Source organism: Oncorhynchus keta, chromosome 28, assembly GCF_023373465.1.
Source record: "Oncorhynchus keta strain PuntledgeMale-10-30-2019 chromosome 28, Oket_V2, whole genome shotgun sequence".
In the NCBI taxonomy this organism is placed as follows: domain Eukaryota; kingdom Metazoa; phylum Chordata; class Actinopteri; order Salmoniformes; family Salmonidae; genus Oncorhynchus; species Oncorhynchus keta.
The window spans coordinates 54,550,765-54,577,005 of record NC_068448.1 but is presented as its reverse complement, the minus strand read 5'-3'; the positions used below and the strand labels follow the sequence as shown (position 1 = coordinate 54,577,005).

Here is a 26,241-nt window from a genome sequence, read left to right as displayed (position 1 = left end):
ATTTTTGGCACGTTTCGGATGCCATAGAACATACAGCACACGCATGCGCTTTCACGGCAGTCTCAGTGCAGCGATGGCGTCTTCCATTGCGGTGTGCAGGTTGCATTTGAGGGGCAGCCTCTCTAAATGCTTTAAAAAAGTAGATTCATGTTTTCAAAGAAAGTTCGGAACTAGTACTGCTGCTACGAAGACCGATGCACCCAGTAAGAAATATAAAATCGGTAGGTTTCTCATCCACCGACCACACACACACACAACAGGGCTGTAACCATATGACTTTTATAACGTTAGATTGGTGACGTTGCTACCTAGCCAAATGTGACCGACCGACCGGATCAAATAGGTCTTATGTAGCAACATTTGCATTTTATTTATTTGTTTACATTTGATAAAGTAGAGACTCAGAGTTACAGAATGGTATATCATCATTTTTGAGGAACAATGGTTAAGTAATTCTGCTTTGAAAGTTGATAAACTTCTCACTTTTGAGAACGGCCATTGAATGTTTTGGTAGCTACTGGAGAGCTCTTTGTCTACACCCATTCAGCATCGTTCACACCCTCTTAAGCTTTAGCCCCACCCATCTCGTTTCGATCTCGGATCGTTCAGAGCCACGCTCAGGCCGATGATTTGTTTACCACTGATTTCAAAACTAGATCCTCCAGAAAGTGGAGATCAACACTTATGCAGCTCCACTACACAATACATTAAAAAAAGACACGTTCACCAGGATTACCAACGCATGCTTTTCAACCGATCGCTGCCTGCACCCGCATGCCCCACTAGCATCACCACACTGGATGGTTCCGACCTTGAATATGTGGACACCTATAAGTACCTAGGTGTCTGGCTAGACTGCAAACTCTCCTTCCAGACCCATATCAAACATCTCCAATCGAAAATCAAATCAAGAGTCGACTTTCTATTCCGCAACAAAGCCTCCTTCACTCACGCTGCCAAGCTTACCCTAGTAAAACTGACTATCCTACCGATCCTCGACTTCGGCGATGTCATCTACAAAATCGCTTCCAACACTCTACTCAGAAAACTGGATGCAGTTTATCACAGTGCCATCCGTTTTGTCACTAAAGCACCTTATACTACCCACCACTGCGACTTGTATGCTCTAGTCGGCTGGCCCTCGCTACATATTCGTCGCCAGACCCACTGGCTCCAGGTCATCTACAAGGCCATGCTAGGTAAAGCTCCGCCTTATCTCAGTTCACTGGTCACGATGGCTACACCCATCCGTAGCACGCGCTCCAGCAGGTGTATCTCACTGATCATCCCTAAAGCCAACACCTCATTCGGCCGCCTTTCGTTCCAGTACTCTGCTGCCTGTGACTGGAACGAATTGCAAAAATCGCTGAAGTTGGAGACTTTTATCTCCCTCACCAACTTCAAACATCAGCTATCTGAGCAGCTAACCAATCGCTGCAGCTGTACATAACCTATTGGTAAATAGCCCACCCATTTTCACCTACCTCATCCCCACAGTTTTTATTTATTTACTTTTCTGCTCTTTTGCACACCAATATCTCTCTACCTGTACATGATCATTTATCACTCCAGTGTTAATCTGCAATATTGTAATTATTTGCCTACCTCCTCATGCCTTTTGCACACATTGTATATAGACTCCCCTTTTTTTCTAGTGTGTTATTGACTTGTTAATTGTTTACTCCATGTGTAACTCTGTGTTGTCTGTTCACACTGCTATGCTTTATCTTGGCCAGGTCGCAGTTGCGAATGAGAACTTGTTCTCAACTCGACTACCTGGTTAAATAAAGGTGAAATATATCTTTTTTTTAAACAGACTGGCCAGCTCAAATAGACAGAAGCAATCTATATGGCAGACCAATCTGAACTCCTCTCTTCACATGTCCAGCCCACTCATTATCTCAGCTAATCATGGCTAGTGGGAAGGTTGCTGGCTTTTTCTGTGGCTTAACCAACAAGGCTCGTAATTTAACAATTGTATTCGTATTTACAGATGGCATACACGTTTGTTATTAAGGCACATGAAAGTTCACATTTTCCCATTTCTGGCAAAAAAAATAATAATTTAATTATCAAAATGCATGTTTCCATTCAAATGGCTTTCCTGTGAAGTAGTGACAAGCGACATACGCCTGGTTTCCTGAAACGAGTCACATGTCTATTAATTATAGTGAGCTGCCAGTTCTCCAAAGAGTATCAATGGATAACTGCTTATCTCCAGCACAAACTCCCTTCCACTTGTCAGGTCATGTAGCTAGAGCCATTGTCTCTTGCATGAAATCGACTAGCCCAATAAGCCTAACGTTAAACCAAGGACCTTCGCTACATGTTCTGTTTGGAGGCTAATTGGTTCTGGCAGCCAAATAAGCTATCTGAACGTGAATGGACTCTCAATTGCGGTACAGTTCTAGAAAAATAAAGCCCTCTACTTTCATATCACAATATACACTTACTGTACAACACAGGAGGTTGGTGGCACCTTAATTGGGGAGGACGTGCTCCTGGTAATGGCTGGAGCGGAATGACATCAAATGCAGTGCATTCGGAGAGTATTCGGACCCCTAGACTTTTATTACATTTTGTTACGTTACAGCCTTATTCTGAAATGGATTAAATCGTGTTTTCCATCATAAATATACACACAATACCCCATAACGATAAAGCAAAAACTGTTTTTGGGGGGCAAATTTATAAAAAAATAAACATCACATTTACATAATTATTCAGACCCTTTACTCAGTATTTTGTTGAAGCACCTTTGGCAGCGATTACAGCCTCATCTTCTTGGGTATGATGCTACAAGCTTGGCACACCTGTATTTGGGGAGTTTCTACCATTCTTCTCTGCATTATTGCACAGCTATTTTCAGGTCTCCAGATATGTTCCATTGGGTTCAAGTCCGGGCTCTGGCTGGGCCCCTCATGGACATTCAGAGACTTGTCCAAACCACTCCTGCATTGTTTTGGTTGTGTGCTTAGGGTTGTTGTCCTGTTGGAAGGTGAATCTTGCCCCAGTCTGACGTCCTGAGCAGATTTTAATAAATGATCTCTGTACTTTGCTCTTTTCATCTTTCCCTCAATGCTGACGAGTCTCCCTGCCGCTGAAAAATATCCCCACCATGCTTCACCACCACGCCACCACCATGCTTCACCTTAGGGATAGCGCCAGGTTTCCTCCAGAAATGATGCTTGGCATTCAGTCCAAAGAGTTGAATCTTGGTTTCATCAAACCAGATAATCTTCTTCCTGATGGTCTGAGAGTCCTTTTGGTGGCTTTTGGCAAACTCCAAGTAGGCTGTCATGTGCCTTTTACTGAGGAGTGGCTTCTGTCTGGCCACTACTATAAAGGCCTGATTGGTGGAGTGCTGCAGAGATGATTGTTCTTCTGGAAGGTGCTCCCATCTCCACAGAGGAACTCTGGATATCTGTCCGAGTGACCACTCCCTGACCAAGGCCATTCCCCGCCAGGCAGCCAGCTCTAGGAAGAGTTTTGGTTGTTCCAAACATCTTCCATTTAAGAATGACGGAGTTCTTGGGGACCTTCAATGCTGCAGAAATGTTTTGGTACCCTTCCTCAGATCTGTGCCTCGACACAATCCTGTCTCTGAGCTCTACGGCTTGGTTTTTGCTCTGACATGCACTGTCAACAGTGGGACCTTATATAGACCGGTGTGTGCCTTTCCAAATAATGTTCTATCAATTGAATTTACCACAGGTGGACTCCAATCAAGTTGTAGAAACATCTCAAGGATGATCAATGGAAACAGGATGCACCTGAGCTCAATTTTGAGGATGTGAATACTGACAGTACCAGCCAAAAATGTGGACACACCTACTCATTCAAGTGTTTTTGTTTATTTGTACTATTTTCTACTTTTTAGAATAATAGTGAAGACAATAAAATAACACACATGGAATCATGTTGTAACCAAAAATCAAAATATATTTTATATTTGAGATTCTTCAAAGTAGCCACCCTTTGCCTTGACAGCTTTGCACACTGTTGGCATTCTTCTCAACCAGCTTCAACAGCACTTTTGTGCGTTTTGCCAGCAGCTCTTCGTTGTGCGTCAAGGATTGCGCTGTTTATGACTTCAAGCCTATCAACTCCCGAGATGAGGCTGGTGTAACTGAAGTGAAATGGCTAGCTAGATAGCGCTCGCTCTGAGCCTTCTAGTAGTTGTTTCCCTTGCTCTGCATGGGGAACGCTGCTTCGATGGTGGCTGTTGTCGTTGTGTTCCTGGTTTGAGCCCAGGGAGGAGCGAGGAGAGGGACGGAAGCTATACTGTTACACTGGCAATACTAAAGTGCCTATAAGAACATCCAATAGTCAAAGGTTAATGAAATACAAATGGTATAGAGGGAAATACTCCTATAATTCCTATAATAACTACAACCTAAAACTTCTTACCTGGGAATATTGAAGACTCATGTTAAAAGGAACCACCAGCTTTCATATGTTCTCATGTTCTGAGCAAGGAACTGAAACGTTAGCTTTCTTACATGGCACATATTGCACTTTTACTTTCTTCTCCAACACTTTGTTTTTGCATTATTTAAACCAAATTGAACATGTTTCATTATTTACTTGAGGCTAAATTGATTTTATTGATGTATTATATTAAGTTAAAATAAGTGTTCGTTCAGTATTGTTGTAATTGTCATTATTACAAGTAAATATATAAAAAATAATCGGCAGAATAATCGGTATCAGCTTTATTGGTCCTCCAATAATCGGTATCGGCGTTGAAAAATCTTTATCAGTCGACCTCTACTCTGTTCACAAGGTTATCATCAGCAAACCGCTCGCCCACATGTTGTCATACACACTATCTGCCTGATACAATTGAAACCGGGATTCATCTGTGAAGAGCACACTTCTCCAGCATGCCAGTGGCCAGTTCAATACCCTGGTGAGGACGACTAGCATGCAGATGAGCTTCCCTGAGAACGTTTCTGACCATTTGTGCAGAAATTCTTTGGTTGTGCAAACCTACAGTTTCATCAACTGTCCAGGTGGCTGTTCTCAGACGGTGCCGGATGTGAAGAAGTTCGATATGGAGGTCCTGGGCTGGCATGGTTACACGTGGTCTGTGGTTTTGAGGCCGGTTGGACGTATATTCAATTCTCTGGCAACAGTTCTGGTGGACATTCCTGCAGTCAGCATGCCAATTGCCTGCTCCCTCAACTTGAGACATCTGTGTCATTGTGTTGTGTGATAACTGCACATTTTAGAGTGGCCTTTTATTGTCCCCATCACAATGTGCACATGTGTAATGATGCTGTTTAATCACCTTATTGATATACCACACCTGTCAGGTGGATGGATTATCTTGGCAAAGGAGAAATGCTCACTAACAGGGATGTAAACAAATTTGTGCACAAAATTTGAGAGAAATACGCTTTTTGTGCACGTGAAACATTTCTGGAATCTTTTATTTCGGCTCAAGAAACATGAGGACCAACAATTTGCATGTTGCGTTTTGTATTTTTGTTCAGTGTAATTAGCGCAGCTACTCCTCTTTCGAATGGCTGTTTTCCGTTTAACAAGCGCTGTAACATGGACATATGGCAGTGTGGGAACCTTAACCCTATAAAGGTAGTGTAGTAATCTAACCTTTTTTTTTATTTATTTGAAAATGATTTATTGCTGATATGAAACATGCATTCCTTATATTTCCCAAACCGTGCATTTTAACATTCAGAACGAGCGTCAGCGTTCTTCAATAAAACTCCCCCGGCCAGAACATACTGAAGGTAGTTGGCGTCCTATGAATGTTATAAATATACTTGCCATGATGTGACTCTTTTTGTTTTTGCCTTGTCTTTAGAATTTAATGATGGCTAGATTTCGACATGGGTTACGATTTTCAGACCAAAATAAATGATATCATCTTGCTAAAGTATGTCTGTCTGTTTTCTTGGTTTTAGACTCAAAGGATGGAAACAAATCTTTTTACACAGTCCAAGAGGAGAAGATGGAGCAGGCAGAGAGATCTGTCCTTATCAGCTGCCCGGCCAAAACCAACGAGAAAAAGTTCCTCAGCTATTTATCCAGACATGGAGATATCAACAAATGTTTCTTTTATGAAAGCTACGTAAGTATTTCAGTTGTGCTAAGATGTGAGTCTACAAATAAACACTCAGAAATAAGTAAATAAAATAAAAACATGCTGAAAAGGTTGTGACTGTGCTGTCACTGTGCTCATGTTTGGCCAGGGTACATATGCTGTGGTGGAGTTTTCCAACAAGGAGAGCCTCACATCACTCCACGAAGGGACGGCCATCCCCAGTATCAACCATGAAGCTACAGTGCCTTTCAAGTCCAGACTGCTTTCGCTCAGAAACGCTGGTCCTGTGGACATGTCCAATGGCCAGTCCGCCCCTCCGTGCCAACCACAGACCACCATACACATTAACGACCTCATACAGAGACTTTCCAAAGAAGCCAGTGTAGGTCGACATGACCTGGTTTCAAATACTAGCTAAACGACTGAAGTTGTCTGTCTGAATAAAGATTAGCATAGATACATAGAGTACCAGTCAAAAGTTTCTACATTGTAGAATAAAAGTGAAGACATCAAAAACTATGAAATAACACATATGGAATCATATAGTAACCAAAACAGTGGTACTACAAACAAATCAATGTATATTTCAAAGTAGCTAGTGTTTTGCCTTGATGACAATGTAGAAAATAGTCCCAAAAAATTAAGAAAAACTCCTGAATGAGTAGGTGTCCACATTTTTGACTGGTACTGTATGTCTCAGGGACAGCGTATAGGTATTGTTAGCTTTTGTGCTAATTGTTTCCAAGATATTCAACTATATTATTGTTGGTTAACAAGGATCTCCAGATAACCCTTGCTTTAGGCTTAATATTGAACGCACAAATAATAACACTGTTTTGGTGTTCTCTTTCTTTATCTCAGATAGACCAACAAATCTCCTCCCTTACAGAGACATACCAGCTGACGGAAGAGAACGTCAGCCTGCGCTTCCTGGTCTGCTCTCTTCTAAAGGACATAGCTGCTGCATATTTCCCAGAATGCACCATTCGGCCCTTTGGCTCCTCCGTCAACGGCTTCGGGAAGCTGGGTTGTGACCTAGACATGTTTCTGGACCTGGACGGCATCAGTGGAAGGAATCTGAAAGGGGTGAGGATGAGGACTATGTAGAAACCACATCAGTCACGTTCAGTAGGGCACACCGTAGCAAAACGTCCATCAACGGGGGGGGGGAAACTTTCTTTTTATTTTTATTGGGCAAGTTTAGGTATGAATCTACGAGAAAAACACATCGGGTCTGTTTCACAAAAGCTTCGTAGCTCTGAAATTAGATCATATAAGCAATGGAGGAAAGATTATGCTAGTGCTACACACCTGGGAATCTCTCCAAGTGGTTATCCCTTACCTTTTTTTGTCATGGTTCTTGGATGCCAATTTTGACCTCTTTGTTTTCATCTCGTAAAACAGCTGTAGAGAGATTTGTCTCATGTTTTCTGCCTCATACCTTCTCCTTTTGAATTAGATTGCCTTTGTTTACAGCTATTGTTACAATAGCTCGTGTAAGATAGGACATCAAGAACCCTGTTAACGAGACCCTTACTGTTGTTGAGCTGTAGAACATTTTTTCAAAGAGACGGGGGGACTTCCTGTAGCTATTTTTTTTTTCATTGACATTATAGTGTGGGGGAAAAGCCCCATAAGAGGACAACTAAGGCCTTTATCAGTGCTTCTCTCTCGTGCGCTCCCACACACACAAACACACACACACACACACACTGGGTAAACATTCCGCTAAGAAGGATCTTAGGGAAGTGAGAGATTTGCACAATGCTACAAATCACCATTTCCTCACCTGTAGTCAAAGCTGTTCAGTAGAAACAGAAGACCCTTGTGCGTAAAGAGAGTTTGCAGAGCTTGTCAAAGCTCTGTCTTCTATGTGAATGTTGAGAGTCAATCTGACTTGCAAATATTGACTTGGTTTTATTAGATTGAAATGATGCACTTTTCTCTATGTTATGGTAGGGTTTAAAAGTGGGAACCAGGTTACCGAGATTTTCCGCCCAAACCCATTCTCATTTCTCGAGATAAATAATGTTGAGAAACCGGTAATTGTTTGTCTAAGTCTGGCTTATCTAAGGCCTTCTCTGCTCTACTATCTGCATGATCAATCACCAACGCTCAGTGTGATTTACTTAAGTCTATTTACTTAATTCGCTATAAATGGAAAGGGCCGGGTGCGACAGCTTCTCCTAACTTGCCACCATCCCGTTGCATCAGATCAGCACGGAAAAAAATAATCCATTGAATATGTCACAACTGGTGAGATGATATGCAGAGAGAGAAGGTCAATTTAGCCGAGATGCAAAAATGCTAAATATGCACGTGCGACGTAGCCTATCAACTCTGGCTTCATTCAAACATTAGACCAGTCATCACAACGCTAGCAGCCTACCATATTTACTCAACATAAAGTCCCCGGTAGCAGATGACATCCTGCAACTAGTGACGTCTGGCCGCCTGACAACCTGCCCGCTCGACCCCATCCCCTCCTTTCTTCTCCAGACCATCTCTGGAGACCTTCTCCCATTCCTCCCTTCTTTCATCAACTCATCCCTGACCACTGGCTGTGTCCCCTCTGACTTCAAAATGGCCCGAGTTGCTCATCTCTTCAATAAACCAACACTAGACCTGTATCCCTTTTCTTTCCAAAACCCTTGAGCGTGCTGTCTATGATCAACTTTCTCAACCATCAGATCCTCCTCTCTACTCTCTCAGGGCTGGGTGTCTCAGGCTCTGCAAACTTGGATTGCAGGCCGCTCCTACCAGGTGATGTGGAGAGAATCTGTGTCTGCACCACGTACTCTCACTACTGGTGTCCCCCAGGGCTCAGTTCTAGGCCCTCACCTCTTCTCTCTATACACCAAGTCACTCGGGTCATATCCTCACATGGTCTCTCCTATCAATGCTATGCGGATGACACTCAACTACTTTTCTCCTTCCCCCCCTTCTGACACCCAGGTGGCGACACGCATCTCTCCTTGCCCGGCAAATAGCTCAACTTGGATGTCGGCCCACCACCTCAAGCTCAACCTCGACAAGATGGAACTGCTCTTACTCCCGGGGAAGGCCTGCCCGCGCCAAGACCTCTCCATCACGGTTGAAAACTCCACAGTATCACCCTCCCAGAGTGCATAGAACCTTGGCGTGACCCTGGACAACACCCTGTTGTTTTCTGTAAACATCAAAGCAGTGACTCGCTCCTGCAGGTTCATCTCATGAGTACAACCCTACTCACACAGGAAGCAACCTAATCCAGGCACTTGTCCTCTCCCGTCTGGACTACTGCAACTCGCTGTTGGCTGGGCTCCCTGCTTTTGCCATCCAACCCCTACAACTTATCCAGATTGCAGCAGCACACCTGGTTTTCAACCTTCCCAAGTTCTCTCGTGTCACTCTGCTTCTCCGCACACTCCACCGGCAAGACCATGGTGCTTACTTACGGAACCCTACCTTCAGGCTCAGCTCAGTCCAAGCTGTTCCTTGTCCTGGCACTCACTCCATTGGTGGAACCAGCTTCCTCCTGAAGCGAGGACAGCAGAGTCCCTGCCCATCTATCGAAAACGTCTGAAACCCTACTTCTTCAGACAGTATCTTAAATAATCCTCCTCCTCACCTCAACCCCCCTCCAAAAATAAATAAAATAAAATGCATCCCTGACTTTACCCCCCCCCCCCAACTCTGACTACTGACAGCTACATTATCGAGGGAAAAATGTGCTTTCTATGCAGGTGTCCCACCTAGCTATCTTAAGATGAATGCAATAACTGTAAGTCGCTCTGGATAAGAGCTTCTGCTTAATGACTAAATTGTAAAACGTCCCTTCGGCTTCTTGCATGGCTTCTATAAATGTAATTGCTTACTATACGTGCAGGCTACACATGACCTCTGGACGCAGTTAAGGTAGACAATTCCCTGTGACAGTCACCACAACAAGCGGGATATCATGAAGGCAAAACAGCCTTCCCAAACTCCCCCGATAGCCAGGTGCAAGGGGAGAGAGACGGGTCAACAAGCGGTCTGACATTTTTCCGTCAAAGTTAGGCTAAAGCGAATGTAATGTTTACTAGACCTATGGTAATTTTTTTACCTGCTCGGCCAACTTTTTTTTTTTTCAAGGTTATATCAACGAAATAGCGTGGTGACTTCGAGAGAACTTTGATTAAATGGCAACAAATACAACAAGAAAATGTTAGATTCATGTATATATATTTCTCCATTAACAGTGGTATAATCCTGTCAGATTTTTCTCCCGCTGGCATTATATGCGTTTCAATAGAACGGGAATACCGGGATGCCTTGTACGTTTTTTCAATTTTCTCGGGAAGGAAAATTGATAGATTCTCTGGGAAAATATTAAACCCTTGTGTGGGCAGGCACACACAATTGTTAGTGTCTATGTCGTCCATACATATTATTTTTTCAGCCTCGGGCCTGCCATCTTCACTCACAATACTCACTGTAACCCTATGCATTTTAACACTATGTTTCAGTAATGAAAAATGTTATGTTCCATCTGCCCAGCCAAAATCAGGGCTCTCCTTGGAGTACCAGACAAAGAGGTCTGCGTCTGAGCGGGCGGGTACCCAGAGTATCCTGTCTGTGATCGGGGAGTGTGTAGACCAGTTTGGGCCTGGCTGTGTCGGGGTGCAGAAGATCCTCCAGGCTCGCTGTCCCCTAGTCCGATTCGCCCACCAACCGTCAGGGTTCCAGTGTGACCTCACGGCTAACAATAGGTAACACACACACAAACACACACACATACACGGTCACAGATCAAACACATTTTTTTTGTTTTAATCAGTCTCAAACAGAAGTTTGTTTACATCCATCGTGGTGAATCATCAGTGTGATTAAATTAGAACAGCTTTTATGATGCTTAACCAGTGGCTTTTAAACTATTGTGAATCATGAAAGCACATTTCTGCCTGCCTAGGTGTGATTTTGAAATGTTAATCTTTAAAGTTCCCTTTCACAGAACTATTAGTCACCCCTTTAAATGGCATTTAGCTCTCATTCTTCATCGAAACTCTCTACCGTGTTAGTTCCTCGTTGCCCTTAATCTACTGGCTTTGCACAAACGAGACAGAAACTTAAGTTATGTAGAAACTGCTCTGAATGCTGGTTCCAAGCTGGCTAGTCCAAAACTGGTTGGGCACCAGAGAGGGGGGAGGAAAAGAGGGAACATAAAAAAGAGGTGGCTTGTGTTTGTGCCCTGAAACTAGTCAGGCACCAATGAGGGAGGGGGCACCAATGAGAGGGAGAGGGCACCAATGAGAGGGAGAGAGAGGGCACCAATGAGGGAGGGGGAGAGAGAGAGGGCACCAATGAGGGGGGCACCAATGAGGGAGGGGAGAGAGCGAGAGAGGGCACCAATGAGGGAGGGGAGAGAGAGAGGGCACCAATGAGGGAGGGGAGAGAGACAGGGCACCAATGAGGGAGGGGAGAGAGACAGGGCACCAATGAGGGAGGGGAGAGAGACAGGGCACCAATGAGGGAGGGGAGAGAGACAGGGCACCAATGAGGGAGGGGAGAGAGACAGGGCACCAATGAGGGAGGGGAGAGAGACAGGGCACCAATGAGGGAGGGGAGAGAGACAGGGCACCAATGGGGGAGGGGAGAGAGACAGGGCACCAATGGGGGAGGGGAGAGAGACAGGGCACCAATGAGGGAGGGGGAGAGAGACAGGGCACCAATGAGGGAGGGGGAGAGAGAGCGAGAGATTGCACCAGTGAGGAAGAGGGAGAGGGAGAGAGAGAGAGAGAGAGAGAGGGCACCAATGAGGGAGGGAGCGAGAGAGAGAGAGGGCACCAATGAGGGAGGGGGGGAGAGAGAGAGGGCTCCAGGGAGATGGGAGAAGTGAGACTGCTTGTTGTTTCACTTCTTCTCTTGGTCTGACGGATACTGTGGTTAGCCTGAGAGGTAAGCTACCACATACACACCTTCTAATGTTCATAAACAAACCCACCCACGCCTCAGTTTATTAGGAAATAGAGTAGAGTAGAGCGCGTTTCTCAATGATTATGTTAAATCATAGAAGGGTATGGTTATGGACGGTTTGTCATACGGAACCTTTCAAAATAGAGGGATGTTTTGGTACTAAGTGAGAATTGTAAAGTTCAGCTAAATGCTGCCCTCTGGAGGATATTGTGCCACTGTCTTTCATATTCTCTTCTCGCCAACTTCCGTAACCTTCATGGTTTCTCACATCAGATTGAGAAGTTTTGTAGAGACTATATCATATCAAACAAATATATATCAGATCGAAAATAGCATGTTATACCTGTTATAAATTGTAATATTAGGAATGGTGATAGACAGTAATTTAAGAAAGATCCATTTAAAGGCACAGACAGGGTTAAGCGTATAATTGAATGAGACTACTGTAGTCTTAACTGTCATTCTGTGTGTCCACAGGGTAGCGATGAAGAGCTCGGAGCTTCTGTACCTGTATGGGGGGCTGGACCGGCGGGTGCGTTGCCTGGTGTTCAGTGTCCGGTGCTGGGCTCGGGCCCACAGTATCACCAGCAGCATACCTGGAGCCTGGATCTCAAACTTCTCTCTCACTGTCATGGTCCTATTCTTCCTCCAGAGGAGAACTATTCCTATCCTACCCACCCTGGACCACCTCAAGGAACTAGCAGGTATCTTACATACAATGGAGCACTGTGGACAATTTAACAATCAATACTATCGGTATCTCACCTCCAAAAGAGCTAGCAAATAGTAGTCTGTAGTTCTGCATTGTTACACTTCCTAGTTGTATACAGAAAGGTGGAAATTGACATTCAGCGGGTAGCAATGGACCACTGAGCGAGTGGCAATTGGGTTATTAAATTATGATTTATTTAATTTCAAGCAATTGATTGTTGAGCCTCGCTGTCAACAAATATCTGTGTTGGTGTTGTGCAGTGATGCTCATACTCCTGCTTCCCTTGTCACCTTGGCTGTCAGATAATTGCATTCCTCCCTCCCTCCACCCACCTTAGCCTAGACAGAGACACTATCCCAGGCAGCATCACATAGTGCTTAAAGGGCCCATCACTCTGGCAGGGGCCAAGACCCTCCCAGCATTGGGCATCTATTTAATCACGCACAGCCAATTCATACACACCACCAGCCTCTCCTCTGACCCTCAGCTGACATGGTCAAGAAGATTGGTACCAAGGCTCTGATGGAGAGCCAAGCTTGATCAGAATTTCTTTTTCTGTTTTCCCTCTTCTTTCTCTCGTTTGTAATTGCTCTCTTTGACATCTCTTCCTCCTTTTTTTCTCTCTATCCATCCCACTCTTTGCCTGTCAGTTTTCTGAGTGACAACATTAATCTTTTAAGGCTCTGTAAAAATCTGCGTTGTGGAGGGAATAACGTAATCCAGACGTTAATCCAAGATGTCGTAGCAGTCGGACGTGTGTTTGTCTTGTCCCGTGTAAAAGAGTCTGTTTCGTGTTTTTTATTCGTACATATTTTTCATCTCACTTTCCACTGACGATCTAAATATACTTTCCTGCAACTCGCCTCACCCAATGTGGTACTGATCTGCTATTTTTATACGTTATAACCAGAACCTCCATCAGAAGCTAGCCAGCTAACTAGCTAGTAGTCACTGTTGTCCACGGCTAGCGGTCTCCGCCTTTTTAGATCGGACACCAGCCAGCTTTAGCACAGCGCGATATCAATCCAGAGCATATCGGACTGCTTTTCTCCACCACATCACCGGATTCCTGCCACAAGCTCTGGGCCATTACACCGGATCATCCTCTCTTTTGAGTCAACTACTCATCACATTTTATGCACTGCGGTGCTAGCTAGCTGTAGCTTATGCTTTCAGTACTAGATCAATTCTCTGATCCTTTGATTTGGTGGACAACATGCCAGTACATACATATAGGTCGGAGGACATCCTCCGGAAGTTGTCATAATTACAGTGCAAGTCTATGGAAGAGGGTGAGAACCAGGAGCCTTCTAGGTTTTGTATTGAAGTCAATGTACCCAGATGTGCTCAGAAGGTAGCTGTCCTCCGGCTACACTATGTTGCTACCGTACAGAGTGCTGCTAAGGCTACTGTAGACCTTCATCGCAAAACGGTGTGTTTTAGTATAGTTTTATCTAAAAATTATAACTTTTTTAAAATGTTTCATTATTTTTATGAAATTCACTGAGGATGGTCCTCCCCTTCCTCCTATGTGGAGCCTCCACTGATAGCATGTTACTTTACAGCCGTTTCGTTCCAATGCTTATTGGTTCCCAAATCAGCCATTTTCAACCTGTATACAGGTATGAATGTATAGGGTTAAGCATTGTTCTGGACTTAGAACATCCACTTTTGTTGTTTTCTATTAAAGTTTGATTTTGAGACCTAAAACCTGGAAAAACTAAAGGGAGAGAACTGAATTTGGGGGAAAAACAGAATCAGGCAAATAATAAAACAGATTTTATGGGGACCTAATCTTTGTCTTGTTCAGGCTGCCCAATTCTGGTACTGACACTTCTGTTTTTCATCCAGGGACTAATTCAGATCTAATTCAGATCTGGGACACCAGGTGAGTTCAATTAACTACCAAGTAGAAACCAGAAGTGTTTTGGCCCTCCGGGACCGGAATTGGGCAGCCTGAACAAGACAAAGATTAGGTACTAGACATCTAGTATATTATATGTAATTTAAGCTTTCCCCTTTCTCTTATACAAGGCCCTGCATGTGTAATGTGTCATTTACCCTGTGTGTAGTGTGTCTTACCTTGTGGTATATACCTTACCATTTACCTTATGCTCCCCCACCTCACCCTTTTCTACAAGGCCCTCTAGATAAGAGTGTCATCGAGGGAAACGACTGCACATTTGTCAGCGACTTCACAAAAATACGACTGCAAGACAACACAGAGACATTAGGTGGGCCCATAAATGTGATTATTTTTGTATTTTATTTCCACGTGGAAACAGGTTTCTCCATCCGTATGAATGTGGTATTTCTTAACATGCCCTTTTGTATTTCCTTTCAGAGCAACTGCTGCAGGAGTTCTTTGAGTTCTATGGAACCTTCGCGTTCAACCGCATGTCGATCAATATCAGAAAGGTAACACACGGACAAACAATGAATGCTCACTAATTGTCGGGAGTCAGTGTGCATTAGTGGAGAGAAACATGCCTAGCGCGTCTTCGCCATATACTCTTAAAAAAAAAAAAAAAACATTTTTAAATCTCTGGTTAAAGATTTGAGTTTTGACGGCTACTCAAACGTTTTACCAGCGCACCGGTTTAAACTTGTTATGACCTGCGTATGGTCTAAATCGGGTATGAGCAATGCCGTCGGGGGTACGCCAAATAAAAATGTGATTCACATTTTAAAACGAAAAATTATATAGAAATATTTTTTCAAACAGTACATTTATATTATCCAACTGGGCTATACATTTGGGTGAGTTTTTTTTTTTTTGTAGAATAAATGTATAAAATCAACAGATACCATTAATAAGAAGGGGCTAGAAGTGTCTCATATGGTGAGCTACCGAGTGGCTAGGACATGCAAGCCCCATACTATTGTGGAGGACTTCCTGCTGCCACAGATATGGCTGGGACAAAATCTCCATCAAACAACAGTTTCACGACGCATCAGTGACATGGCAGGAGATGTTTTGAAACAGTTACTGCTTCACATACAAGCCAGTGAATTCTATGCATTACAGCTGGATGAGTCAACAGACGTGGCGGGCTTGGCTCAGCTCCTGGTGTATGTCCGTTACGTTTATGGGGGAAACCAGGACAACGTGAGAGGATATTTTAAAGTACTGGACAGCTTTGTGAAATGAAATGGACTCTGATGGTCAAGATGTGTTGGTACCAAAGCCATGCCAGGGAGACATATTGGAGTGGTAACGTGCGTGCAAGCAGTTGCTCCCGACTTCACTTGGGCACTTCACAGCATCCACCGAGAGGCTCTTGCTGCCAACAGCTTGAAAGACGTTTTGGACACTACAGTGAAAATGGTTAACTTTGTTAAAGCAAAGCCCCTGAACGCTCGTGTATTTTCTATGTTATGCTATGATTTGGGCAGCGACCATGTAGCGCTTTTACGACATACATAAAAGTACGCGCTGGTTATCAAGGGGCAAAATATTGTCACGTTTTTTTTTTTACCAGAATTTTCACTTGTCTGACCGCTTGCATGATGAGTTTGTCACACGACTGGCCTATCTGGGGGATTTTTCTCGCCTGAATGACTCTCCGGAACTACACTACCGGTCAAAAGTTTTAGAACACCTACTCATTCAAGGTTTTTTTTATTATTATTTTCTACATTGTAGAATGATAGTGAAGACATCAAAACTATGAATAACACATTGAATCATGTCGTAACCATAAGTGTTAAACTAAACAAATCAAAATATATATTATATTTGGGTCTTCAAATAGCCACGCTTTGCACACTCTTGGCATTCTCTCAACCAGCTTCATGAGGTAGTCACCTGGAATTAATTTCAATTACCAGGCGTGCCTTGTTAAGTTCATTTGTGGAATTTCTTTCCTTCTTAATGCGTTTGAGCCAATCAGTTGTGTTGTGACACGGTAGGGGGGTATACAGAAGATAACTCTATTTGGTAAAAGACCAAGTCCATTATATGGCAAGGACAGCTCAGATAAGCAAAGAGAAATGACAGTCCATTACTTTAAGACATGAAGGTCAGTCAATACAGAAAATGTCAAGAACTTTGAAAGTTTCTTAGGGTGCAGTCGCAAAAACCATCAATCGCTATGATGAAACTGGCTCTCATGAGGACCGCCACAGGAATGGAAGACCCAGAGTTACCTCCGCTGCAGAGGAGAAGTTCATTAGAGTTACCAGCCTCAGAAATTTCAGCCTAAATAAATTCTTCCAGAGTTCAAGTTACAGACACATCTCAACATCAACTATTCAGAAGAGACTGAGTGAATCAGGCCTTCATGGTCAAATTGCTGCAAAGAAACCACTACTAAAGGACACCAATAAGAAGAAGAGACACGAGCAATGAACATTAAACCAGTGGATATTTGTCCTTTTGGTCTGGAGTTTAAAAAAAAAATGACATTTTAAGTTCCAACCACCGTGTCTTTGTGAGATCTCCACATGTGTATTTCCCACCATAAAGCATGGAGAATATGGTGTTATGGTGTGGGGGTGCTTTGCTGGTGACACTGCTTGTGATTTATTTAGAATTCAAGGCACACTTAACCATCATGCCAACACCGCATTCTGCAGCGATACACCATCCCATCTGGTTTGCCCTTAGTCCCACTATCATTTGTTTTTCAACAAGACAATGACCCAACACACCTTCAGGCTGTGTACGGGTTATTTGACCAAGGAGAGTGATGGAGTGCTGCATCAGATGACCTGGCCTCCACAATCACCCAACCTCAACCAAATTGAGATGGTTTGGGATGAGTCGGGCTGCAGAGTGAAGGACAAGCAGCCAACAAGTGCTCAGCATATGTGGGAACTCCTTCAAGACTGTTGGAAAAACATTCCAGGTGAAGCTGGTTGAGAGAATGCCAAGAGTGTGCAAAGCTGTCATCAAGGCAAAGGGTGGCTATTTGAAAATTCTCAAATATAAAATGCACTGCTCAAAAAATAAAGGGAACACTAAAATAACACATCCTAGATCTGAATGAATGAAATATTCTTATTAAATACTTTTTTCTTTACATAGCTGAATGTTCTGACAACAAAATCACACAAATGATCAATGGAAATCAAATTTATCAACCCATGGAGGTCTGGATTTGGAGTGACACTCAAAATTAAAGTGGAAAACCACACTACAGGCTGATCCAACTTTGATGTAATGTCCTTAAAACAAGTCAAAATGAGGTGTGTGGCCTCCATGTGCCTGTATGACCTCCCTACAACGCCTGGGCATGCTCCTGATGAGGTGGCAGATGGTCTCCTGAGGGATCTCCTCCCAGACCTGGACTAAAGCATTCGCCAACTCCTGTACAGTCTGTTGGTGGATGGAGCGAGACATGATGTCCCAGATGTGCTCAATTGGATTCAGGTCTGGGGAATGGGCGGGCCAGTCCACAGCATCAATGCCTTCCTCTTGCAGGAACTGCTGACACACTCCAGCCACATGAGGTCTAGCATTGTCTTGCATTAGGAGGAACCCAGGGCCAACCGCACCAGCATATGGTCTCACAAGGGGTCTGAGGATCTCATCTCGGTACCTAATGGTAGTTAGGCAACCTCTGGCGAGCACATGAAGGGCTGTACGGCCCCCCCCCAAAGAAATGCCACCCCACACCATGACTGACCCACCGCCAAACGGTCATGCTGGAGAACGTTGTAGGCAGCAGAACGTTCTCCACGGCGTCTCCAGACTCTGTCACGTGTTCAGTGTGAACCTGCTTTCATCTGTGAAGAGCACAGGGCACCAGTGGCGAATTTGCCAATCTTGGTGTTCTCTGGCAAATGCCAAATGTCCTGCACGGTGTTGGACTGTAAGCACAACTCCCACCTGTGGACGTCGGGCCCGCATACCACCCTCATGGAGTCTGTTTCTGACAGTTTGAGCAGACACATGCACATTTATGGCCTGCTGGAGGTCATTTTGCAGGGCTCTGGCAGTGCTCCTTCTGCTCCTCCTTGCACAAAGGCGGAGGTAGCGGTCCTGCTGCTGGGTTGTTGCCCTCCTACGTCCTCCTCCACGTCTCCTGATGTACTGGCCTGTCTCCTGGTAGCGCCTCCATGCTCTGGACACTACGCTGACAGATACAGCAAATCTTCTTGCCACAGCTCGCATTGATGTCCCATCCTGGATGAGCTGCACTACCTGAGCCACTTGTGTGGGTTGTAGACTCCGTCTCATGCTACCACTAGAGTGAAAGCACCGCCAGCATTCAAAAGTGACCAAAACATCAGCCAGGAAGCATAGGAACTGAGAAGTGGTCCGTGGTTACCACCTGCAGAACCACTCCTTTATTGGGGGTGTCTTGCTAATTGCCTATAATTTCCACCTGTTGTCTATTCCATTTGCACAACAGCATGTGAAATGTATTGTCAATCAGTGTTGCTTCCTAAGTGGACAGTTTGATTTCACAGAAGTGTGATTGACTTGGAGTTACATTGTGTTGTTTAAGTGTTCCCTTTATTTTTTTGAGCAGTGTATATTTAAATATGTTTAACACTTTTTTGGTTACTACATGATTCCATATGTGTTATTTCATAGTTTTAATGTCTTCACTATTATTCTAAAATGTTGAAAATAGTACAAATAAAGAAAAACCCTTGAATGGGTAGGTGTTCAAAAACGTTTTACCGGTAGTGATTATGATTAGACTATGATTATGAAGTTGGAGCTCTCTTCTGTCTGCATTAAGGATAACACACAGGTCTTTCCATCATTGTATTATTTTTTGTGTGGAAATGAACTCAAGCGTACGGACATTGTCAAGTCTGATATTGCGAAGCACCTGAGACACCTGAAACCCCACCTCTTTAAGGAATACCTAGGATAGGATAAAGTAGGATAGGATAAAGTAGGATAAAGTAATCCTTCTCACCCCCCCACAGTTAAAAGATTTAGATGCACTATTGCACATATGTCAGAGTCAAGGCCCGCGGGCCACATCCGGCCCGCGAGAAGGTTTTTTACGGCCCCTGGGATGATCTTGATTTATTATTAGAACCGGCCCGCAGACCGCAGCAAGCCGGCAGCCCGCAGATCTTTTACACGCACCAATACTACATTTCCCACAATGCAACGGTGACGCACCGAGCAGTAGGCTGCTTCATTTCAATATTTATTGGCACAGCAGTTGTCAGCATCACAGTAAAATGAACTTTCAGATACCCATCAAAAATGGCAAAACGGAAGGTGGACACTGAGAACCGGGGGTTTCAAACAAGGTGGGAGTCGGAGTATTTGTTCACGGAGGTAGCTGGAAAACCTGTGTGTCTTCTGTGTGGAGAAAGTGTGGCGGTACTGAAAGAGTATAATCTGAGACGACATTATGAAACGAAACACGCGGACAAAAACAAGAATATGGACATGGAACAAAGGCTACAAAAGGCAGAGGAATTAAAACGAGGCCTCAAATCTCGACAGGCTCTGTTCAAAAAAGCCAAATCACAAGGCCAGGCTGCTGTCAAGGCCAGTTTTATTTTGGCAGAAGAGATCGCTAAATCAGCCCGGCCATTTACGGAGGGGATTTCATCAAAAACTGCATGATTAAAGTTTGTGACGAAGTTTGCCCAGAAAAAAGGCAACTCTTTTTAAATGTGAGTCTGAGCAGAAACACCATTGCCGAGAGAGTAGACCAGTTGTCCATCAATCTAAAAGAGCAGCTTGTGAAAAAGGGAAAAGATTTCATTGCATATTCCTTGGCTGTGGATGAGAGCACCGACATTTCTGACATTGCCCAGTTGTCAATTTTCATCCGACGTCCTATGCATGGCACAACTACGGGCATGATTTGTATGAAGAGGTGTCAAGATGTGTAAATGAGATGGAGCTGCCTTGGGAAAAACTCGTGGGTTTGACAACCGACGGAGCACCTGCGATGTGACACAGGAGCGGACTGGTGGCGAAGATACGGGAAAAGATGCAAGAGGAAAACGCGACAGGTGAGCTGACAGCTTATCATTGTATCATACACCAGGAAGCGTTGTGCGGTAAAGCCTTGAAAATGGAGCATGTAATGAGCATCATCACGCGCACAGTTAACTTTATCAGAGCCAAAGGTTTGAATCACCGCCAGTTCAAGGCATTTCTGACGGAGTTAGAAACGGAGCATGGTGATTTGCCTTATCACACAGAGGTGCGATGGCTAAGCCAGGGAAAGGTGCTTCAAAGATGTTTCGAGCTTCGTGAGGAGATTTGTCTGTTCTTGGACAGCAAAGGGAAAGACACAACACAACTCCGAGACGAAATGTTTCTGTGTGAAATGGCTTTTCTGTGTGACATTACGAGTCATCTGAATGCAATGAACTTGCAGCTGCAGGGTCGGGATCGTGTCATCTCTGATATGTACAGTACAGTGAAGGCATTTAAAACCAAACTGACTCTGTGGGAGACGCAGATGCGGAAAGAAAATTTGAGCCACTTTCCCAGCTGCCAGACCATGAAAGAAGCTCTCTACCAGTGCACAGTTGGCTGATAAAATAGGTATGCTTGCCGCTGACTTTCGACGCCGATTTGCTGACTTTGAAGCACAAAAAAGCAGGTTGGAACTGCTCGGTAACCCATTTGCTGTTGACGTGGAAAGCTCACCACCAAACCTCCAAATGGAGTTGATTGACCTCAATGCAATGATGCACTGAGGGCAAAATATGCGGCAGTGGGTGCTGCGGAGTTCGCCCGTTTCCTCCCGACACAATGCCCCAGCTGCGCATCCAGGCTGCTCAAACGTTGTCTATGTTTGGCAGCACATACCTGTGTGAACAACTGTTTTCTTTGATGAACTTGAACAAAACATCACACAGAAGTCGACTTACTGCTGAACACCTCCACTCAATTCTGAGGATTTCCTCAGCTCAGAGCCTTACCCCGAACATTGATGAACTTGTGGAAAAGATGGGACACCACCAAGTATCACCCTCAACCTCAAACAAGTGAACATTACTGTGCAATCACATATTTAGAGTTTTTACTCAGTTCAAGTTTAAAAGTTAAAGTTTAATATTTGTTTTCACTGCATGTTACTTCTCCTTAAACAAAGTGTTGTTTTTGATTAATAGATTTTTGCACTTTATTTTATTGTATTTCAATCCAATTATATTTTAAAAATATTTCAGTTGAGTGGATGATAGAAAATTGCTATTATGTTTTTTTCTTTGAAGTAAATTTAGCCCACTTTTGCTAAAATAGAAAATATAGGCTACTGATGGTGCCTTGAATACCGGTTTCTTTCATTTAATGTTCATGTTATGGGGATTTTTATATAAAGGAAATTTGTCTTTTGTGTCTGTTGAAAATTAAAGATTACTGACAGAGCCATAAGAAAATATTGCTTTATTTATCTGATCATATTGGAATATATTTGTTAGGTTTTCAGTAGGTTCAATTAGGTTCACTAGACTATATGCGTCATTTAAAAATTTTTCAATGAACATTCGAACAGTCCGGCCCTCGGCTTGTAGCTAAATTTTTTATTTGGCCCTCCGTCCATTTGACTTTGACACCCCTGCACTATTGTAAAGTGGCTGTTCCACTGGATGTCATAAGGTGAATGCACCAATTTGTAAGTCGCTCTGGATAAGAGCGTCTGCTAAATGACTTAAATGTAAATGAGTTGGGTGCACAATTACCCAGGTACATTCCCAAAACGAATGACACAAACAACTGGATTCGTTATCCCTTTCATGCCCTGCCTCCAGTCCACTTACCGATATCTGAACAAGAGAGCCTCATCGAAATTGCAACAAGTGGTTCTGTGAATATTGAATTTAATCAGAAGCAACTGCCAGATTTCTGGATTGGGCTGCGCTCAGAGTTTCCTGCCTTGGCAAATCACGCTGTTACGACACTGATGCCCTTTACAACCATGAACCTATGTGAGAGTGGATTCTTAGCCCTCGCTAGCATGAACACTAAATACAGGTACAGACTGTGTGTGTAAAAAAAAAAAATCAGACAGACTCACTCCAATACAAACCACCATTGCAGAGTTATAACCTGTGGTTATTCACAATTTTCAATGAACAAGTAGTATTATATGTAAGATGGCTAAATAAAGAGCAAAATTATTGATTATTATTATTTGTCCCCTGGTCCTAGAAGAGCTCTTTGTCACTTTCCACGAGCCGGGTTGTGACGACTCTCACTCATTCTTATGTTTAATAAATGTATTGTGTGTGTGTGTGCGGCAGGTTTACAATGATCCCTGGTTCGAATCCAGGCTGCATCACATCCGTCCGTGATTGGGACTCCCGTTGGGCGGCGCACAAACTGGCCTAAGCATCGTCTGGTTTTGGCCGGTGTAGGCCGTCAGTGTAAATAATAATTTATTCTTAACTGACTTGCCTAATTAAATAAAAATAGTAATAATTGAACCTTTAAGTATAAAGCATGTGCGTGCACACACGCACAACATTTTAGTTTTAATCTGCGTCAACTAGCAAGTCATTCTGTTTCTCCATTCATCCTTAGACATAAAGGGACAGTGCTTCACTGAAAGCTTTAAACAGAAATAACCTCTTTCTTTTAGCTCTACACAGACTCTTTCACCCCTGTGCCTAATTGCCATAGTTTATAAATGGCCAGCTCTGAGGGAAGCTGGTGGTCGTAAAGTGTTGTTTGTCGATCACACGCCAACATCACACTGACGTCCCTCGGTGCCTGCTAAGACTACAGCTGTCCGAGGACTGTGTGATTGATGGCTGCTCCTCCTCCACCCATCTCTATATGAACCCAACCTCTAGTTATTCACGCTCAGTAAGCAAAAACACACAACGTGTTTATTCAGTCTTAGACGCCTGTTCATTTGGATACCATTTACCCAGTTCGTTTTTTTTTTTGCTTGGTTGCTCATTTTCATTGTCGCTCCTCCTTAGTCTAAAGATGTAGTGTAGTAAAGACGTTAACCTGGGGTCAAGTCGTGTGCATGTCCCAGGGTCAGGATTGACGTATTGAAGGAAGGCCTGTAGGAAGCGCGATGGCCATTGCCTTTCAGTAGTCGAGAAACCACCATCAATCATCTTTACTGTGTGCTGTCTCTCTCCTGTCTCCCTCTACCTACCTTCTCTTCCCCCTCTTCTCTACCTGCTCCACTTCTCTCTCTGACTGATGGCTTTATGCTCCATGGTCATCAATCCCTCCATCCAATGGAGCTGGAGGCTCCACCTCTCTCTTTCTCTCGCCGTCTATCCAGTCAGCCTTTTTTATTTATTTGTTACAACCCCCAGGCTTAGATAGGAGTTAGATGTTTTGCAGGCCATGTTTGACCTGAATTCAAATAGTGCTTGTTTAGTGTCGAATTCCTTGTGTGGTTCGATTGAGCCAGGCTGGAGTGTTGCACCTTTGGGACTATTCCATTGGTTCCATTTCGTCAGGCAAGCTCGATCGGGCAGCAGCTAAAGCTTTTGAAAGAACACCAACGCTATTTGAACCCAGGTGGGTAGGTTGCGTGCATAGAACCTTGGAGGGCTCTGCTTACGTCCTGAATGCTACCCTATCCCCGTGTCACAGACACATTATCCAAAGCAGCAATGGTGTAGCCTTGCTGTCATGCGTGACAAGGACTTAGCAAGATGGCAGAAACAGATCTAGGACCAGCCTAGTGATGGTGTCAGAGAGGGTCAGTGGTATGATAGATGAGGCGTGGTGAATCTGTGTCTACCCTGCTGGTGCTGCCCCCAGGCTCGTTCCTCATAGCTAAGCTGACACTGGCTGTGTCCCAGATGGCATCGTATTCTCTACATAGTGCACCACTTTTGACCAGAGCGCTATGGGCCTTGGTCAAAAGTAGGGCACTATATAGGGAATAGGGAGCCATTTAGAACGCAGACACAGCCACGTGTTAGCCTGGCCTGGGAAGAGGAGAGTCTGTGCCAGACTCAGACCAGCCCAATCCATTCTATCTGAGCCCATGTGGCATAGATAACAACAGCCACAAAACACCTGACCTCACCAGCGTGACCAATAAGATAGATGGACCATGTATAAAGACCAGTTGGTGTTTTGACAGCTCTTTCTCACTTTCACCATCTCGTTCCCTCTTACTTTTTCTCTCTTTTTCTCTCTCTCTCTCCATCTCACGCTTTCTCCTTCTCTCGCTTGCTCTCGTTCAATCTCTTACTTTCTCTTTCTTTCTCTCGGTCTCACAGGGCAGGGAGCAAAACAAACCCGAGATGTCCCCATTGCACATCCAGAACCCCTTTGAGCCCGCGCTGAACGTCAGTAAGAATGTTAACGGAACGCAGCTGGAGCGCTTTGTGGCGCTGTGTCGGGAGAGCGCCTGGATGCTGCAGCAGCGGGAGTTCAACGTACCGCACGGCGGCAGCGCTACCAGAAACAACGCCCCCTGGGGCCTGGCAGCGCTCCTCATGCCCTCGGTCTCCCAGGTGGCCGGGGTTAAAGGTCGTAAGAAGAGGAAGAGGGAGCCGGCCAGCGAGAGGATAAAGGGCCTGCTGGAGTCTCTAAAGAACAGTGAGGTGAAGAGCTAGAGAGCGGCCATGCAGTACAGCCCCACTAGAGGTCACTGGTGAGTTCTGGGTCTATGGGTAACAGTGGCTACATGGCCGTAAAGAATGGACATGTGAGGACTTGTCCAATTTCTTTTCACACAACTGCAAATAACCGATCAGAGCCAAACCAAGCTGTACTGATATGGCTTGCGCCATGGTTGCTGCAACCTACCTGAAAAAGGACAATGTGACAACAGTTTGGTTTTGTTCAGCATGGTAGTGTGAAAAGGGTGCCTGTGACCAGATGCTCGTTATAAGAAAGTCCGACTACTCTACATGGCGACGTTTGCACATCGATGTACATAAAGACATGAAGTTATAGCGTCCGCTGACATCGTTTTGTTTGTATACATTTAGAGCCGATGTATTCAGATGTTTTTTATTAAAGATCCTGAACAGTAATTCTGAAAAGTCATTCTCTCATGGCTAACTACCAGGAAGTTTGAAAAGGCAGGCTGAGTGAGCCGGGGAGCTTATATTTATGAGCTCGCCTTGACTGACAGCTCTTTGAAACGCTTATGTCAAGCAACTTGGATGCAGTTAGCAGTGAAATCATCTCAAGCAAATTTGGTGAGACACAAAGCAACTCAAACAACATTGAAATTGCATCAATTAGGCCTCCCGAGTGGCGCAGTGGTCTAAGGCACGACATAATAGTGCTTGCTGTGCCATTAGAGATTCTGGGTTCGAGTCCAGGCTCTGTCACAGCTGGCCACGACCGGGAGACCCATGGGGCGGCGCACAATTGGTCCAGCGACGTCCGGGTTAGGGGAGGGTTTGGCCAGCAGGGATCTCCTTGTCCCATCGCTCACTAGCGACTCCTGTTGCAGACCGGGCGCAGTGCACGCTGACACGGTTGCCAGGTGTACGGTGTTTCCTCCGACACATTGGTGCGGCTGGCTTCCAGGTTAAGTGGGCATTGTGTCAAGAAGCAGTGCGGCTTGGCCGGGTTGTGTTTCGAAGGACGCACGGCTCTCGACCTTCGCCTCTACCGCGTCCGTACGGGAGTTGCACCGATGAGACA

At 44.4% G+C, this 26,241-nt stretch overlaps 1 protein-coding gene across 1 annotated transcript; it reads left to right on the top strand.

The window, feature by feature from the left end:
* The first annotated feature begins 40 nt into the window (after positions 1-40).
* On the top strand, positions 41-25,619 carry mtpap (mitochondrial poly(A) polymerase). Its single transcript, XM_035741592.2, has 9 exons — positions 41-221; positions 5,931-6,097; positions 6,219-6,452; positions 6,932-7,156; positions 10,589-10,800; positions 12,482-12,708; positions 14,858-14,950; positions 15,061-15,134; positions 24,858-25,619. The coding sequence occupies exons 1-9, from the start codon at positions 44-46 to the stop codon at positions 25,194-25,196; spliced, it is 1,749 nt and encodes a 582-aa protein (XP_035597485.1). The 5' UTR covers positions 41-43; the 3' UTR covers positions 25,197-25,619.
* The last annotated feature ends 622 nt before the right edge of the window (positions 25,620-26,241 follow it).

Excerpts from the sequence above, each read along its gene's own strand:
- mtpap (XM_035741592.2), top strand. The coding sequence starts at position 44 with ATGCGCTTTCACGGCAGTCTCAGTGCAGCGATGGCGTCTTCCATTGCG. Across the intron at positions 222-5,930 it reads CAGTAAGAAATATAAAATCG|ACTCAAAGGATGGAAACAAA; the intron begins GTAGGTTTCTCA and ends TCTTGGTTTTAG. Across the intron at positions 12,709-14,857 it reads CCACCTCAAGGAACTAGCAG|GCCCTCTAGATAAGAGTGTC; the intron begins GTATCTTACATA and ends CTTTTCTACAAG.